Raw genomic sequence first — 15746 nt, 5'->3', positions numbered from 1 at the left:
TGCCTAGAATCCTCTTTTATAGGCACCTTGCTATTTTAAGTTCTGGAAGAAAGAGCTTTTGGGAATTACAGAGTGGTGGATCTCCATCACGTAATAAAAATGTAATAATTATACACGTAAAGACTTAGAAGTCAATGTGTGAATCCAAATGAGTCTTTTGTATCACCATTCGTTTTAGTGTGCATGCTTACAAATTGAACATATTTGTAGCTGAGATTTATCCCTTCCAATTTTTCCTCCTCTCTGCCATTTTTAACAGCTGATAGTTCACTGGGTCTGTCCCTTAGTGTTGGTTTCATTATGCTGAGACGAAAACCAACCCGTCTGGAGCTGAAGCTTGATGACATTGAGGAGTTTGAAAGCATTCGAAAGGACCTGGAGGTAAGAGTGCAACTTTCAAAACATTAGGAATATTTAAAACAATAACTCTAACTTTTGGACTCCAGATTCTTATACCAACAGCTTATTCGAAGTCTCTATTTGGATGCTTTACAGGCATCTTAAACATAATGTATTAGTTTCCTGTGGCTGCTGTAACAAATTGCCACAAACTTGGTGGTTTAAAGCAACAGAAATTTATGCTTTCACAGTTCTGTAGGCCAGAAATCTGAAATCGGTATCACTGATCCAAAATCAGGATGTCAGCAGGACCACACTCCCTCCAGAGGCTCTAGGGAAGAATCTATTACTTGACTATTGCAGTATTTGGTGGCTGCTGACATTCCTTGACTTGTGGCCATATCACTCCACTGTCTGCCTCCATGATCACATTGCCTTCTCCTCTTCTGTCTGTGAAGTTTCCCTCTGCCCCCTCTTTTTTTTTTTTTAAGATATCTTTTTTATTTTTTTAATTAATTAATTAATTTATTTATGGCTGTGTTGGGTCTTCGTTTCTGTGCGAGGGCTTTCTCTACTTGTGGCAAGCGGGGGCCACTCTTCATCGCGGTGCGCGGGCCTCTTACTATCGCGGCCTCTCTTGTTGCGGAGCACAGGCTCCAGACGCGCAGGCTCAGTAATTATGGCTCACAGGCCCAGCCGCTCCGCGGCATGTGGGATCTTCCCAGACCAGGGCTCGAACGCGTGTCCCCTGCATTGGCAGGCGGATTCTCAACCACTGCGCCACCAGGGAAGCCCATCTGCCCCCTCTTATAAGGATACCTGTGTTGGCATTAAGGGCCCACCCAGATAATCCAGGATAATGTCCCCATCACAACATCCTTAATTTAATCACATCTGCAAAGACCCTTTTCACATACAAGGCAGCAATTACAGGATCCAGGGATTAGGACCTGATAGCTTTGGAGGTCATTACTCAGCATACTATACTTAACATGTTAAAACAAAAACCTCTTGATTTCTTCCTCAAACCAGTTTCACCTCAGAGTTCCCTATGTCAATATCTATGTAGTTCCTCAAGCCAGAAACCTAAGAGTCAATCTTGAGTTCTCCCTTTCCCTCACCTTTTATATTCAATCTGTCCATAAATCCTTCGGCTCTACCTCCAGAATATTTCTGGAATCTACCCATACCTTTTCATCTCCACCATTAGAACCCTAGTCCAAATAACCATCAACTCTGTACAATTTCAGTAGCATCCCAAGTTGTCTCTCTACTTCCATTTTTGTGTCTTCAATCCATTCTCCATCAGATGTCTAGAATGATCTTTAAAAAATTTCAGATCATGTCATTCTCATGCTTAAAACTCCTCAGTGGTTTCCTGCACTTGGAATAAAACCTCAGTTCCTTATCATGGCCTACAAGCTTTTAAATGTTCTTTCACCTTCTGTCACTCTTTGCCTTGCCCTCTGTACCCTAGGCACATTGGTTTTCTTTTATTTCCTTGAATATGCTAAACTATTTATAACTCATGGCCTTTGCACATATTATTTTCCTCTGCCTGGAGTGCTTCCTGTTTCTTCATGTCTCAGTTTGAATGTCACTTCCTCAGTCTGAGAGGCCTCTTCTGACCCTATCCAACTTAGGTGTATCATTCCTACCCATGCTGCCTCCATCTCATTAGGGTCTCTCAAAGCACTTTATTCTTTTATTTCATAGCACTTATTATAATTTTTAAATTTTTTTTTACGTTGAATCTGTAGATTGCTTTGGGTAGTATAGTCATTTTCACAATATTGATTCTTCCAATCCAAGAACATGGTATATCTCTCCACCTGTTGGTATCATCTTTAATTTCTTTCATCAGTGTCTTATAGTTTTCTGCGTACGGGTCTTTTGTCTCCCTAGGTAGGTTTATTCCTAGGTATTTTATTCTTTTTGTTGCAATGGTAAATGGGAGTGTTTCCATAATTTCTCTTTTAGATTTTTCATCATTAGTGTATAGGAATGCAAGAGATTTCTGTGCATTAATTTTGTATCCTGCAACTTTACCAAATTCATTGATTAGCTCTAGTAGTTTTCTGGTGGCATCTTTAGGATTCCCTATGTATAATATCATGTCATCTGCAAACAGTGACAGTTTTACTTCTTCTTTTCCAATTTGTATTCCTTTTATTTCTTTTTCTTCTCTGATTGCCATGGCTAGGACTTCCAGAACTATGCTGAATAATAGTGGTGAGAGTGGACACCCTTGTCTCGTTCCTGATCTTAGAGGAAATGCTTCCAGTTTTTCACCATTGAGAATGATGTTTGCCATGGGTTTGTCGTATATGGCCTTTATTATGTTGAGGTAGGTTCCCTCTATGCTCACTTTCTGGAGACTTTTTATCATAAATGGGTGCTGAATTTTGTCAAAAGCTTTTTCTGCATCTATTGAGATGATCATATGGTTTTTATTCTTCAATTTGTTAATATGGTGTATCACATTGATTGATTTGCGTATATTGAAGAATCCTTGCATCCCTGGGATAAATCCCACTTGATCGTGGTGTATGATCCTTTTAATGTGTTGTTGGATTCTGTTTGCTAGTATTTTGTTGAGGATTTTTGCATCTATATTCATCAGTGATATTGGTCTGTAATTTTCTTTTTTTGTAGTATCTTTGTCTGGTTTTGGTATCAGGGTGATGGTGGCCTCATAGAATGAGTTTGGGAGTGTTCCTTCCTCTGCAATTTTTTGGAAGAGTTTGAGAAGGATGGGTGTTAGCTCGTCTCTAAATGTTTGATAGAATTCACCTGTGAAGCCATCTGGTCCTGGACTTTTGTTTGTTGGAAGATTTTTAATCACAGTTTCAATTTCAATACTTGTGATTGGTCTGTTCATATTTTCTGTTTCTTCCTGGTTCAGTCTTGGAAGGCTATACCTTTCTAAGAATTTGTCCATTTCTTCCAGGTTGTCCATTTTATTGGCATAGAGTTGCTTGTAGTAGTCTCTTAGGATGCTTTGTATTTCTGCGGTGTCTGTTGTAACTTCTCCTTTTTCATTTCTAATTTTATTGATTTGAGTCCTCTCCCTCTTTTTCTTGATGAGTCTGGCTAATGGCTTATCAATTTTGTTTATCTTCTCAAAGAACCAGCTTTTAGTTTATTGATCTTTGCTATTGTTTTCTTTGTTTCTATTTCATTTATTTCTGCTCTGATCTTTATGATTTCTTTCCTTCTGCTAACTTTGGGTTTTGTTTGTTCTTCTTTGTCTAGTTCCTTTAGGTGTAAGTTTAGATTGTTTACTTGAGATTTTTCTTGTTTCTTTAGGTAGGCTTGTATAGCTATAAACTTCCCTCTTAGAACTGCTTTTGCTGCGTCCCATAGGTTTTGGATCATTGTGTTTACATTGTCATTTGTCTCTAGGTATTTTTTGATTTCCTCTTTGATTTCTTCAGTGATCTCTTGGTTATTTAGTAACGTATTGTTTAGCCTCCATGTGTTTGTGTTTTTTACGTTTTTTTCCCTATAATTCATTTCTAATCTCATAGTGTTGTGGTCAGAAAAGATGCTTGATATGATTTCAATTTTCTTAAATTTACTGAGGCTTGATTTGTGACCCAAGATGTGATCTATCCTGGAGAATGTTCCATGCGCACTTGAGAAGAAAGTGTAATCTGCTGTTTTTGGATGGAATGTCCTATAAATATCAATTAAATCTATCTGGTCTATTGTGTCATTTAAAGCTTCTGTTTCCTTATTTATTTTCATTTTGGATGATCTGTCCATTGGTGTAAGTGAGGTGTTAAAGTCCCCCACTATTATTGTGTTACTGTCGATTTCCTCTTTTAGAGCTGTTAGCAGTTGCCTTATGTATTGAGGTGCTCCTATGTTGGGTGCATATATATTTATAATTGTTATATCTTCTTCTTGGATTGATCCCTTGATCATTATGTAGTGTCCTTCCTTGTCTCTTGTAACATTCTTTATTTTAAAGTCTATTTTATCTGATATGAGTATAGCTACTCCAGCTTTCTTTTGATTTCCATTTGCATGGAATATCTTTTTCCGTCCCCTCACTTTCAGTCTGTATGTGTCCCTAGGTCTGAAGTGGGTCTCTTGTAGACAGCATATTTGTGTGTCTTGTTTTTGTATCCATTCAGCAAGCCTGTGTCTTTTGGTTGGAGCATTTAATCCATTCACGTTTAAGGTAATTATTGATATGTATGTTCCTATGACCATTTTCTTAATTGTTTTGGGTTTGTTTTTGTAGGTCCTTTTCTTCTCTTGTGTTTCCCACTTAGAGAAGTTCCTTTAGCATTTGTTGTAGAGCTGGTTTGGTGGTGCTGAATTCTCTTAGCTTTTGCTTGTCTGTAAAGCTTTTGATTTCTCCATCAAATCTGAATGAGATCCTTGCTGGGTAGAGTAATCTTGGTTGTAGGTTCTTCCCTTTCATCACTTTAAGTATATCATGCCACTCCCTTCAGGCTTGTGGAGTTTCTGCTGAGAAATCAGCTGTTAACCTTATGGGAGTTCCCTTGTATGTTATTTGTCGTTTTTCCCTTGCTGCTTTCAATAATTTTTCCTTGTCTTTAATTTTTGCCACTTTGATTACTATGTGTCTCAGTGTGTTTCTCCTTGGGTTTATCCTGTATGGGACTCGCTGCGCTTCCTGGACTTGGGTGGCTATTTCCTTTCCCATGTTAGGGAAGTTTTTGACTATAATCTCTTCAAATATTTTCTCGGGTCCTTTCTCTCTCTCTTCTCCTTCTGGGACCCCTATAATGCGAATGTTGTTGTGTTTAATGTTGTTCCAGAGGTCTCTTAGGCTGTCTTCATTTCTTTTCATTCTTTTTTCTTTAGTCTGTTCCGCAGCAGTGAATTCCACCATTCTGTCTTCCAGGTCACTTATCCGTTCTTCTGCCTCAGTTATTCTGCTACTGATTCCTTCTAGTGTAGTTTTCATTTCAGTTATTGTATTGTTCATCTCTGTTTGTTTGTTCTTTAATTCTTCTAGGTCTTTGTTAAACATTTCTTGCATCTTCTCGATCTTTGCCTCCATTCTTATTCCGAGGTCCTGTATCATCTTCACCATCATTATTCTGAATTCTTTTTCTGGAAGGTTGCCTATCTCCACTTCATTTAGTTGTTTTTCTGGGGTTTTATCTTGTTCCTTAATCTGGTATATAGCTGTCTGCCTTTTCATCTTGTCTGTCTTTCTGTGAATGTGGTTTTTGTTCCACAGGCTGCAGGATTATAGTTTTTCTTGCTTCTGCTGTCTGCCCTCTGGTGGTTGAGGCTATCTAAGAGCTTATTATAATTTATAATGATTTCTTTGTTTATTGTAAAATCATTTACATTAGGAACCCTGATTGTAGAAATCATGTCTGTCTTCTCCATCGTTGAGTTCCCAGCATCTAGTACATAGTAGGAGTTCAATATGTATCTTTTTAAAATTAATTAATTAATTAATTAATTTACTTTTGGCTGCACTGGGTCTTTGTTGCTGCGCATGGGCTTTCTCTAGTTGTGGTGAGCGGGGGCCACTCTTCGTCGCGGTGCACAGGCTTCTCACTGTGATGGCCTCTCTTGTTGCAGAGTACAGGCTCCAGGTGCGCGGGCTTCAGTAGTTGTGGCACGCGGGCTCAGTAGTTGTGGCTCGCGGGCTCTAGAGTGCGGGCTCAGTAGTTGTGGCACACAGGCCTAGTTGCTCCGTGGCATGTGGGATCTTCCTGGACCAGGGCTCGAACCTGTGTCCGCTGCATTGGCAGGCGGATTCTTAACCACTGCACCACCAGGGAAGCCCCAGTATGTATTTTTAAGTATAGCCTTACGCTGCGGTATTAGATGTCCATTGATAAGACTTCAATTCTTTTATTGGCCTTCAGAATAAAGTCCAAATTCCTTAGGATGGCATGTAAGGCCCTTTGTGATCTGGTCCTTGGTCATCTCTCCACTTCATCTTCCACTGCTGAACTATCTTTAATCTCAGTGCCTATGCACACTCTGCTCTTTTCCTGAAGTGCCCTTTATGGTTCAAACTTCAGTTGTAATGAGTCTCGTAAAGTGTTAGTCTTATACTGAACTTTGACTCTGCAGAGTCAGCTCACTTTTGAGTTACTTTCTTTTTTTTTTTTTTTTAGAAATTTCATGTAATGTCTGAAACATTTATATTAACATATTTCCATACAAATACAAATATAGGATTTTTAGAAATTTCATGTAATGTCTGAAACATTTATATTAACATATTTCCATACAAATAACCCAATGAAAGTTTAGTATTAGTTGTTTTGTTTGTTTTTTTATACTGCAGGTTGTTATTAGGCATCAATTTTATACGCATCAGTGTATACATGTCTCAACTTCTGCCCTGCAAACCGGCTCATCTGTACCATTTTTCTAGGTTACTTTCTTTTTTAATTGAAGTAATTTTTATGACTGAGTAGTGTTCCATTGTGTGTATGTGTGTGTGTGTGTGTGTGTGTGTGTGTGTGTGTGTGTGTATATATACACCACATTTTCTTTATCCAGTCATCTGTCAAGGGACACTTACGTTTCCATATGTTGGTTATTGTAAACAATGCTGCGATAAACATGGTGGTGCACTTACCCTTTTGAATTAGTGTTTTCTTTGGATATATACCCAGGAGTGGAATTGCTGGATCATATGGTAGTTCTACTCTTTATTTTTTGAGAAATCTCCATACAGTTTTCCATAGTGGCTGCACCAGTTTACATTCTCACCAATAGTGTGTGAAGATTTCCTTTTCTCCACATCCTCTCTAACACTTATTATTTCTTTTTTTTTTTTTTTTTTGTCTGAAACATTTATATTAACATATTTCCATACATATTTCCATACAAGTACAAATATAAGATTTTTAGAAATTTCATGTAATGTCTGAAACATTTATATTAACATATTTCCATACATATTTCCATACAAATACAAATATAAGATTTTTAGAAATTTCATGTAATGTCTGAAACATTTATATTAACATATTTCCATACAAATAACCCAATGAAAGTTTAGTATTAGTTGTTTTGTTTGTTTTTTTATACTGCAGGTTCTTATTAGGCATCAGTTTTATACATATCAGTGTATACATGTCAATCCCAATCGCCCAATTCAGCACACCACCATCCCCACCCCACCGCAGTTTTCCCCCCTTGGTGTCCATATGTCCATTCTCTACATCTGTGTCTCAACTTCTGCCCTGCAAACTGGCTCATCTGTACCATTTTTCTAGGTTCCGCATACATGCATTAATATATGATATTTGTTTTTCTCTTTCTGACTTACTTCACTCTGTATGACAGTCTCTAGATCCATCCACGTCTCAACAAATGACTCAATTTCGTTCCTTTTTATGGCTGAGTAATATTCCATTGTATATATGTACCACATCTTCTTTATCCATTCGTCTGTTGATGGGCATTTAGGTTGCTTCCATGACCTGGCTATTGTAAATAGTGCTGCAATGAACATTCGGGTGCATGTGTCTTTTTGAATTACGGTTTTCTCTGGGTATATGCCCAGTAGTGGGATTGCTGGGTCATATGGTAATTCTATTTTTAGTTTTTTAAGGAACCTCCATATTGTTCTCCATAGTGGCTGTATCAATTTACATTCCCACCAACAGTGCAAGAGGGTTCCCTTTTCACCACACCCTCTCCAGCATTTGTTGTTTGTAGATTTTCTGATGATGCCCATTCTAAGAGGAGTGAGGTGATACCTCATTGTAGTTTTGATTTGCATTTCTCTAATAATTAGTGATGTTGAGCATCTTTTCATGTGCTTCGTGGCCATCTGTATGTCTTCTTTGGAGAAATGTCTATTTAGGTCTTCTGCCCATTTTTGGATTGGGGTGTTTGTTTCTTTGATATTGAGCTGAATGAGCTGTTTATATATTTTGGAGATTAATCCTTTGTCCGTTGATTCATTTGCAAATATTTTCTCCCATTCTGAGGGTTGTCTTTTCGTCTTGTTTATGGTTTCCTTTGCTGTGCAAAAGCTTTGAAGTTTCATTAGGTCCCACTTGTTTATTTTTGTTTTTATTTCCATTACTCTAGGAGGTGGATCCAAAAAGATCTTGCTGTGATTTATGTCAAAGAGTGTTCTTCCTATGTTTTCCTCTAAGAGTTTTATAGTGTCCAGTCTTATATTTAGGTCTCTAATCCATTTTGAGTTTATTTTTGTGTATGGTGTTAGGGAGTATTCTAATTTCATTCTTTTACATGTAGCTGTCCAGTTTTCCCAGCACCACTTATTGAAGAGACTGTCTTTTCTCCATTGTATATCTTTGCCTCCTTTGTCATAGATTAGTTGACCATAGGTGCGTGGGTTAATGTCTGGGCTTTCTATCTTGTTCCATTGATCTATGTTTCTGTTTTTGTGCCAGTACCATATTGTCTTGATTACTGTAGCTTTGTAGTATAGTCTGAAGTCAGGGAGTCTGATTCCTCCAGCTCCATTTTTTTGCCTCAAGACTGCTTTGCCTATTCGGGGTCTTTTGTGTCTCCATACAAATTTTAAGATGATTTGTTCTAGCTCCGTAAAAAATGCCATTGGTAATTTGATAGGGATTGCATTGAATCTGTAGATTGCTTTGGGTAGTATACTCATTTTCACAATGTTGATTCTTCCAATCCAAGAACATGGTATATCTCTCCATCTGTTGGTATCATCTTTAATTTCTTTCATCAGTGTCTTATAGTTTTCTGCATACAGGTCTTTTGTCTCCCTAGGTAGGTTTATTCCTAGGTATTTTATTCTTTTTGTTGCAATGGTAAATGGGAGTGTTTCCATAATTTCTCTTTCAGATTTTTCATCATTAGTGTATAGGAATGCAAGAGATTTCTGTGCATTAATTTTGTATCCTGCAACTTTACCATATTCATTAATTAGCTCTAGCAGTTTTCTGGTGGCAGTTTTAGGATTCTCTATGTATAGTATCATGTCATCCGCAAACAGTGACAGTTTTACTTCTTCTTTTCCAATTTGTATTCCTTTTATTTCTTTTTCTTCTCTGATTGCCGTGGCTAGGACTTCCAAAACTATGTTGAATAATAGTGGTGAGAGTGGACATCCTTGTCTCGTTCCTGATCTTAGAGGAAATGCTTTCAGTTTTTCACCATTGAGAATGATGTTTGCTGTGGGTTTGTCATATATGGCCTTTATTATGTTGAGGTAGGTTCCCTCTATGCCCACTTTCTGGAGAGTTTTTATCAGAAATGGGTGTTGAATTTTGTCAAAAGCTTTTTCTGCATCTATTGAGATGATCATATGGTTTTTATTCTTCAATTTGTTAATATGGTGTATCACATTGATTGATTTGCGTATATTGAAGAATCCTTGCATCCCTGGGATAAATCCCACTTGATCGTGGTGTATGATCCTTTTAATGTGTTGTTGGATTCTGTTTGCTAGTATTTTGTTGAGGATTTTTGCATCTATATTCATCAGTGATATTGGTCTGTAATTTTCTTTTTTTGTAGTATCTTTGTCTGGTTTTGGTATCAGGGTGATGGTGGCCTCATAGAATGAGTTTGGGAGTGTTCCTTCCTCTGCAATTTTTTGGAAGAGTTTGAGAAGGATGGGTGTTAGCTCTTCTCTAAATGTTTGATAGAATTCACCTGTGAAGCCATCTGGTCCTGGACTTTTGTTTGTTGGAAGATTTTTAATCACAGTTTCAATTTCATTACTTGTGATTGGTCTGTTCATATTTTCTATTTCTTCCTGGTTCAGTCTTGGAAGGTTATACCTTTCTAAGAATTTGTCCATTTCTTCCAGGTTGTCCATTTTATTGGCATAAAGTTGCTTGTAGTAGTCTCTTAGGATGCTTTGTATTTCTGCGGTGTCTGTTGTAACTTCTCCTTTTTCATTTCTGATTTTATTGATTTGAGTCCTCTCCCTCTTTTTCTTGATGAGTCTGGCTAATGGCTTATCAATTTTGTTTATCTTCTCAAAGAACCAACTTTTAGTTTTATTGATCTTTGCTATTGTTTTCTTTGTTTCTATTTCATTTATTTCTGCTCTGATCTTTATGATTTCTTTCCTTCTGCTAACTTTGGGTTTTGTTTGTTCTTCTTTCTCTAGTTTCTTTAGGTGTAAGTTTAGATTGTTTACTTGAGCTTTTTCTTGTTTCTTTAGGTAGGCTTGTATAGCTATAAACTTCCCTCTTAGAACTGCTTTTGCTGCATCCCATAGGTTTTGGGTCGTCGTGTTTTCATTGTCATTTGTCTCTAGGTATTTTTTGATTTCCTCTTTGATTTCTTCAGTGATCTCTTGGTTATTTAGTAACGTATTGTTTAGCCTCCATGTGTTTGTCCTTTTTACGTTTTTTTCCCTGTAATTCATTTCTAATCTCATAGCGTTGTGGTCAGAAAAGATGCCTGATATGATTTCAATTTTCTTAAATTTACTGAGGCTTGATTTGTGACCCAAGATGTGATCTATCTTGGAGAATGTTCCGTGCGCACTTGAGAAGAACGTGTAATCTGCTGTTTTTGGATGGAATGTCCGATATATATCAATTAAATCTATCTGGTCTATTGTGTCATTTAAAGCTTCTGTTTCCTTATTTATTTTCATTTTGGATGATCTGTCCATTGGTGTAAGTGAGGTGTTAAAGTCCCCCACTATTATTGTGTTACTGTCGATTTCCTCTTTTAGAGCTGTTAGCAGTTGCCTTATGTATTGAGGTGCTCCTATGTTGGGTGCATATATATTTATAATTGTTATATCTTCTTCTTGGATTGATCCCTGGATCATTATGTAGTGTCCTTCCTTGTCTCTTGTAACATTCTTTATTTTAAAGTCTATTTTATCTGATATGAGTATAGCTACTCCAGCTTTCTTTTGATTTCCATTTGCATGGAATATCTTTTTCCATCCCCTCACTTTCAGTCTGTATGTGTCCCTAGGTCTAAAGTGGGTCTCTTGTAGACAGCATATTTGTGTGTCTTGTTTTTGTATCCATTCAGCCAGTCTATGTCTTTTGGTTGGGGCATTTAATCCATTCACGTTTAAGGTAATAATCGATATGTATGTTCCTATGAGCATTTTCTTAATTGTTTTGGGTTTGTTTTTGTAGGTCCTTTTCTTCTCTTGTGTTTCCCACTTAGAGAAGTTCCTTTAGCATTTGTTGTAGAGCTGGTTTGGTGGTGCTGAATTCTCTTAGCTTTTGCTTGTCTGTAAAGCTTTTGATTTCTCCATCAAATCTAAATGAGATCCTTGCCGGGTAGAGTAATCTTGGTTGTAGGTTCTTCCCTTTCATCACTTTAAGTATATCATGCCACTCCCTTCTGGCTTGCAGAGTTTCTGCTGAGAAATCAGCTGTTAACCTTATGGGAGTTCCCTTGTATGTTATTTGTCGTTTTTCCCTTGCTGCTTTCAATAATTTTTCTTTGTCTTTAATTTTTGCCCATTTGATTACTATGTGTCTCGGCGTGTTTCTCCTTGGGTTTATCCTGTATGGGACTCTCTGCGCTTCCTGGACTTGGGTGGCTATTTCCTTTCCCAGGTTAGGGAAGTTTTCGACTATAATCTCTTCAAATATTTTCTCTGGTCCTTTCTCTCTCTCTTCTCCTTCTGGGACCCCTATAATGCGAATGTTGTTGCGTTTAATGTTGTCCCAGAGGTCTCTTAGGCTGTCTTCATTTCTTTTCATTCTTTTTTCTTTAGTCTGTTCCGCAGCAGTGAATTCCATCATTCTGTCTTCCAGGTCACTTATCCGTTCTTCTGCCTCAGTTATTCTGCTATTGATTCCTTCTAGTGTAGTTTTCATTTCAGTTATTGTATTGGTCATCTCTGTTTGTTTGTTCTTTAATTCTTCTAGGTCTTTGTTAATCATTTCTTGCATCTTCTCAATCTTTGCCTCCATTCTTATTCCAAGGTCCTGGATCATCTTCACTATCATTATTCTGAATTCTTTTTCTGGAAGGTTGCCTATCTCCACTTCATTTAGTTGTTTTTCTGGGGTTTTTTCTTGTTCCTTCATCTGGTACATAGCCCTCTGCCTTTTCATCTTCTCTATCTTTCTGTAACTGTGGTTTTTGGTCCACAGGCTGCAGGATTATAGTTTTTCTTGCTTCTGTTGTCTGCCCTCTGGTGGTTGAGGCTATCTAAGAGGCTTGATGTGAGGCTCTCCACTTATTATTTCTTGTCTTTTTGATAATAGCCATTCCAGTGGGCTAGCATGAGGTGATATTTCATTGTGGTTCTGATTTGCATTTCCCTGATAATTAGTGATGTTGAACATCTTTTCATATGCCTGTTGGCCATCTGTATGTCTTCTTTAGAAAAATGGTTATTCAGATTCTTGGGTTGTCTGTTTTTTTGTTGTTGAGTTGTATGAGTTCTTTATATATTTTGGGTATTAACCCCTTATCAGATAAATTGTTTGCAAATATCTTTTCCCATTTGGTAGGCTGTCTTTTCATTTTGTTGATGGTTTCCTTTGCTGAGCAGATGCTTTTTAGTTTGATATAGTCCCATTTGTTTATTTTTGCTTTTGTTTCCCTTGCCTGAGGAGACATACTCAGAAGGATACTGCTAAGACCAATGTCAAATAGCATACTGCCTATGTTTTCTTCTAGGAGTTTTATGGTTTCAGGTCTTACATTCAAGTCTTTAATCCATTTTGAGTTAATTTTTGTGTATGGTGTAAGATAGTGGTCTAGCTTCATTGTTTTGCATGTGGCTGTTCAGCTTTCTCAACAGCCTTTATTGAAGAGACTGTCCTTTCTCCATTGTATGTTCTTTGCTACTTTGTCATAAATCTATTATCCATATGTGTGAGGGTTTATTTCTGGGCTCTCAGTTCTGTTCCATTGATCTGTGTGTCTCTTTTTCTGCTAATACCATGCTGTTTTGATTACTGTGGCTTTGTAGTATAATTTGAAATCAGGGAGTGTGATACCTCCAGCTTTGGGGTTTTTTTTCCCAAGATTGCTTTGGCTACTTGGGGTTTTCTGTGGTCCCATACAAATTTTAGGAATTTTTGTTCTATTTCTGTGAAAAATGTCATTGGGATTTTGATGGGGATTGCATTGAATCTGTAGATTGCTTTAGATAGTTATAGACATTTTAACTGTTAATTCTTCCTATCCATGAGCATGGAATACTTTTTCATTCCTTTGTATCTTCTTCAGTTTCTTTCAACAATATCTCATAGTTTTAAGTGTACAGGTCTTTTCACCTTCTTAGTTAAATTTATTTCTAGGTATAAATTTATTCCTAGGTATTTTTGTTGTTTTTAATGTTTCTACTAAAGGCAGTTATCCAATGGGTTTCACCCATTTTAGAGCAACTTAGGAGAGAGGGATAGTTTTTGCCCTGCACTAAAATAAAAACAGTAGAAAACTGGTATTTCATTTGTTACTGAAATTAGTTTGATTACATTTTGATGACTCTGGTTTTTTTTTTTTTTTTTGGCCGTGTTGGGTCTTTGTTGCTGCGCACGGGCTTTCTCTAGCTGTGGCGAGCAGGGGCTCCTCTTCCTCGTGTGCATGGGCTTCTCATTGTGGTGGCTTCTCTTGTTGCAGAGCATGGGCTCTAGGCGCATGGGCTTCAGTAGTTGTGGCACGTGGGCTCAGTAGTTGTGGCTCACAGGCTCTAGAGTGCAGGCTCAGTAGTTGTGGTGCACGGCCATAGTTGCTCTGTGGCATGTGGGATCTTCCCGGACCACAGCTCGAACCTGTGTCCCCTGAATTGGCAGGCGGATTCTTAACTGCTGAGCCACCAGGGAAGCCCTGACTCTGGATTTTGAAACAGTCAGCAGTTGTTCACAGTGGGAAGCCTTTTTTTTTTTTTTAATTTAATTAAATAATTTATTTATTTATGGCTGTGTTGGGTCCTCGTTTCTGCACGAGGGCCTCCTCCAGTTGCGGCAAGTGGGGGCCACTCTTCATCGCGGTGCGCGGGCCTCTCACTATCACGGCCTCTCTTGTTGTGGAGCACAGGCTCCAGACGCGCAGGCTCAGCAATTGTGGCTCACGGGCCCAGTCGCTCCGTGGCATGTGGGATCCTCCCAGACCAGGGCTTGAACCCGTGTCCCCTGCATTGGCAGGCAGACTCTCAACCACTGCGCCACCAGGGAAGCCCTGGGAAGCCTTTTAAATGATTTCATTCTACTTGGATATTCCGACTTTCTCATGGCTTATAAGATGAAACGATATCATCCTTTGCCTTTTAGAACTTGTTTTCACAAAGGTGTTTGGGGAGAACTTTCTAATGTTATTTATTGGGTAATGTAGCCTAGAGAGTAACTCAGGAAGGTCATTATGTTTGTATATATATAAAAAGTAATACCTCACTTATTCACTATAATATTTTGACACTGGCATTTAAATGCTCACTGTTCAGCAGTAAGTGGTGAAGAATAGCAGTGATTCCAGGGATTAGTGTAGTGGAGCCATTCTTCTGGTAAGGAACTCTCAGGTAGTGGTAGTTGTGGGGTGTTAGTTTTTCTCTTTGAAAATGATCAAACTGAGACATAGACTTTGTGAATTCTGCAATTACTTGTGGCTTAAGAGCCAAACCTTTTATCTGAAAACAAAATGAATTCCCCAAATCAGGCCTCATGATAAGATAGCACAAAACCTTCTTTTCCTGTGGTACATTTAATCTCATGGTGTCAGCTAAGCTGTTAATTTCTGGTGGTTATTGTTTTACTGGTTGCTTTATTTTTCCATCTCTTGTATGGACTTTCCTCTGTCATAGCCCTGATCACCCTGTGTTGTAATGGTCTATTTACCTGTTTCTCTGTTAGACTGTGACATCCTGGAGGGTAGGGGTTACATCCTTTATCACTATATCCGTGTATCCCCCTTGTGCCCCTAACCATCTAAACCTAGGATTTCAGTTTATTGTTCTGTAGACCCGAACCCTATCCTTTACCCTGTGCCTAATACATGGTAGATGCTAAATAAATGTTTGTTAATGAATAGAATATTACCTTAATACTAAAACTTTTATACTTTCAGACCCGTAAGAAACAAAAGGAAGATGTGGATGTTGTAGGAGGCAGTGATGGAGAAGGTGCCATTGGGCTCAGCAGTGACCCCAAGGGCAGGGAACAAATGATTAATGATCGAATTGGTTATAAACCCCAACCCAAGCCCAACAATCGTTCATCTCAATTTGGAAGTTTTGAATTTTAGAGGTGGATTATCTTGTGTGCCAGAGCCCTGGAATGGAGTAAAATGATGGCAGAAATACAAACAAGATTTAGAGAATTGAGTGCTTGCAGTCAAGCTGAATATTTTACGTCCTGCAAAGAGAGATACTTCTGCATGAGAGTGCTGATGCTTAACTTTCACTCTGAAAGCTGAAATTCAAACTCGGTTTGTCTCTGGAAAATCTGACTCGATAAACTTGTCTGATTTTTGTTTTTAAAAATAAATCTATTTTTGGAAAA

At 38.0% G+C, this 15746-nt stretch overlaps 1 protein-coding gene across 7 annotated transcripts in view; it reads left to right on the top strand.

Annotated features, from left to right (window-relative positions):
• The window catches only part of CDC26 (cell division cycle 26), a 19064-nt gene extending 3318 nt beyond the window's left edge, over positions 1–15746 (top strand). For 5 of the 7 annotated variants that reach the window (XM_059925377.1, XM_059925370.1, XM_059925371.1 and 2 more), the window contains 2 exons: positions 288–381; positions 15313–15746. In XM_059925377.1, coding sequence (XP_059781360.1) covers positions 301–381; positions 15313–15489 — 258 coding nt within the window. In that variant the 5' untranslated portion in view covers positions 288–300 and the 3' untranslated portion in view covers positions 15490–15746. Of the gene's footprint in view, positions 1–259; positions 382–15312 lie in introns of all 7 variants that reach the window. The other 2 variants (XM_059925376.1, XM_059925375.1) reach the window with 1 other exon arrangement.

Source organism: Balaenoptera ricei, chromosome 6, assembly GCF_028023285.1.
Source record: "Balaenoptera ricei isolate mBalRic1 chromosome 6, mBalRic1.hap2, whole genome shotgun sequence".
Taxonomy (NCBI): Eukaryota; Metazoa; Chordata; class Mammalia; order Artiodactyla; family Balaenopteridae; genus Balaenoptera; species Balaenoptera ricei.
This window is presented reverse-complemented; position numbering and strand designations above follow the sequence as displayed.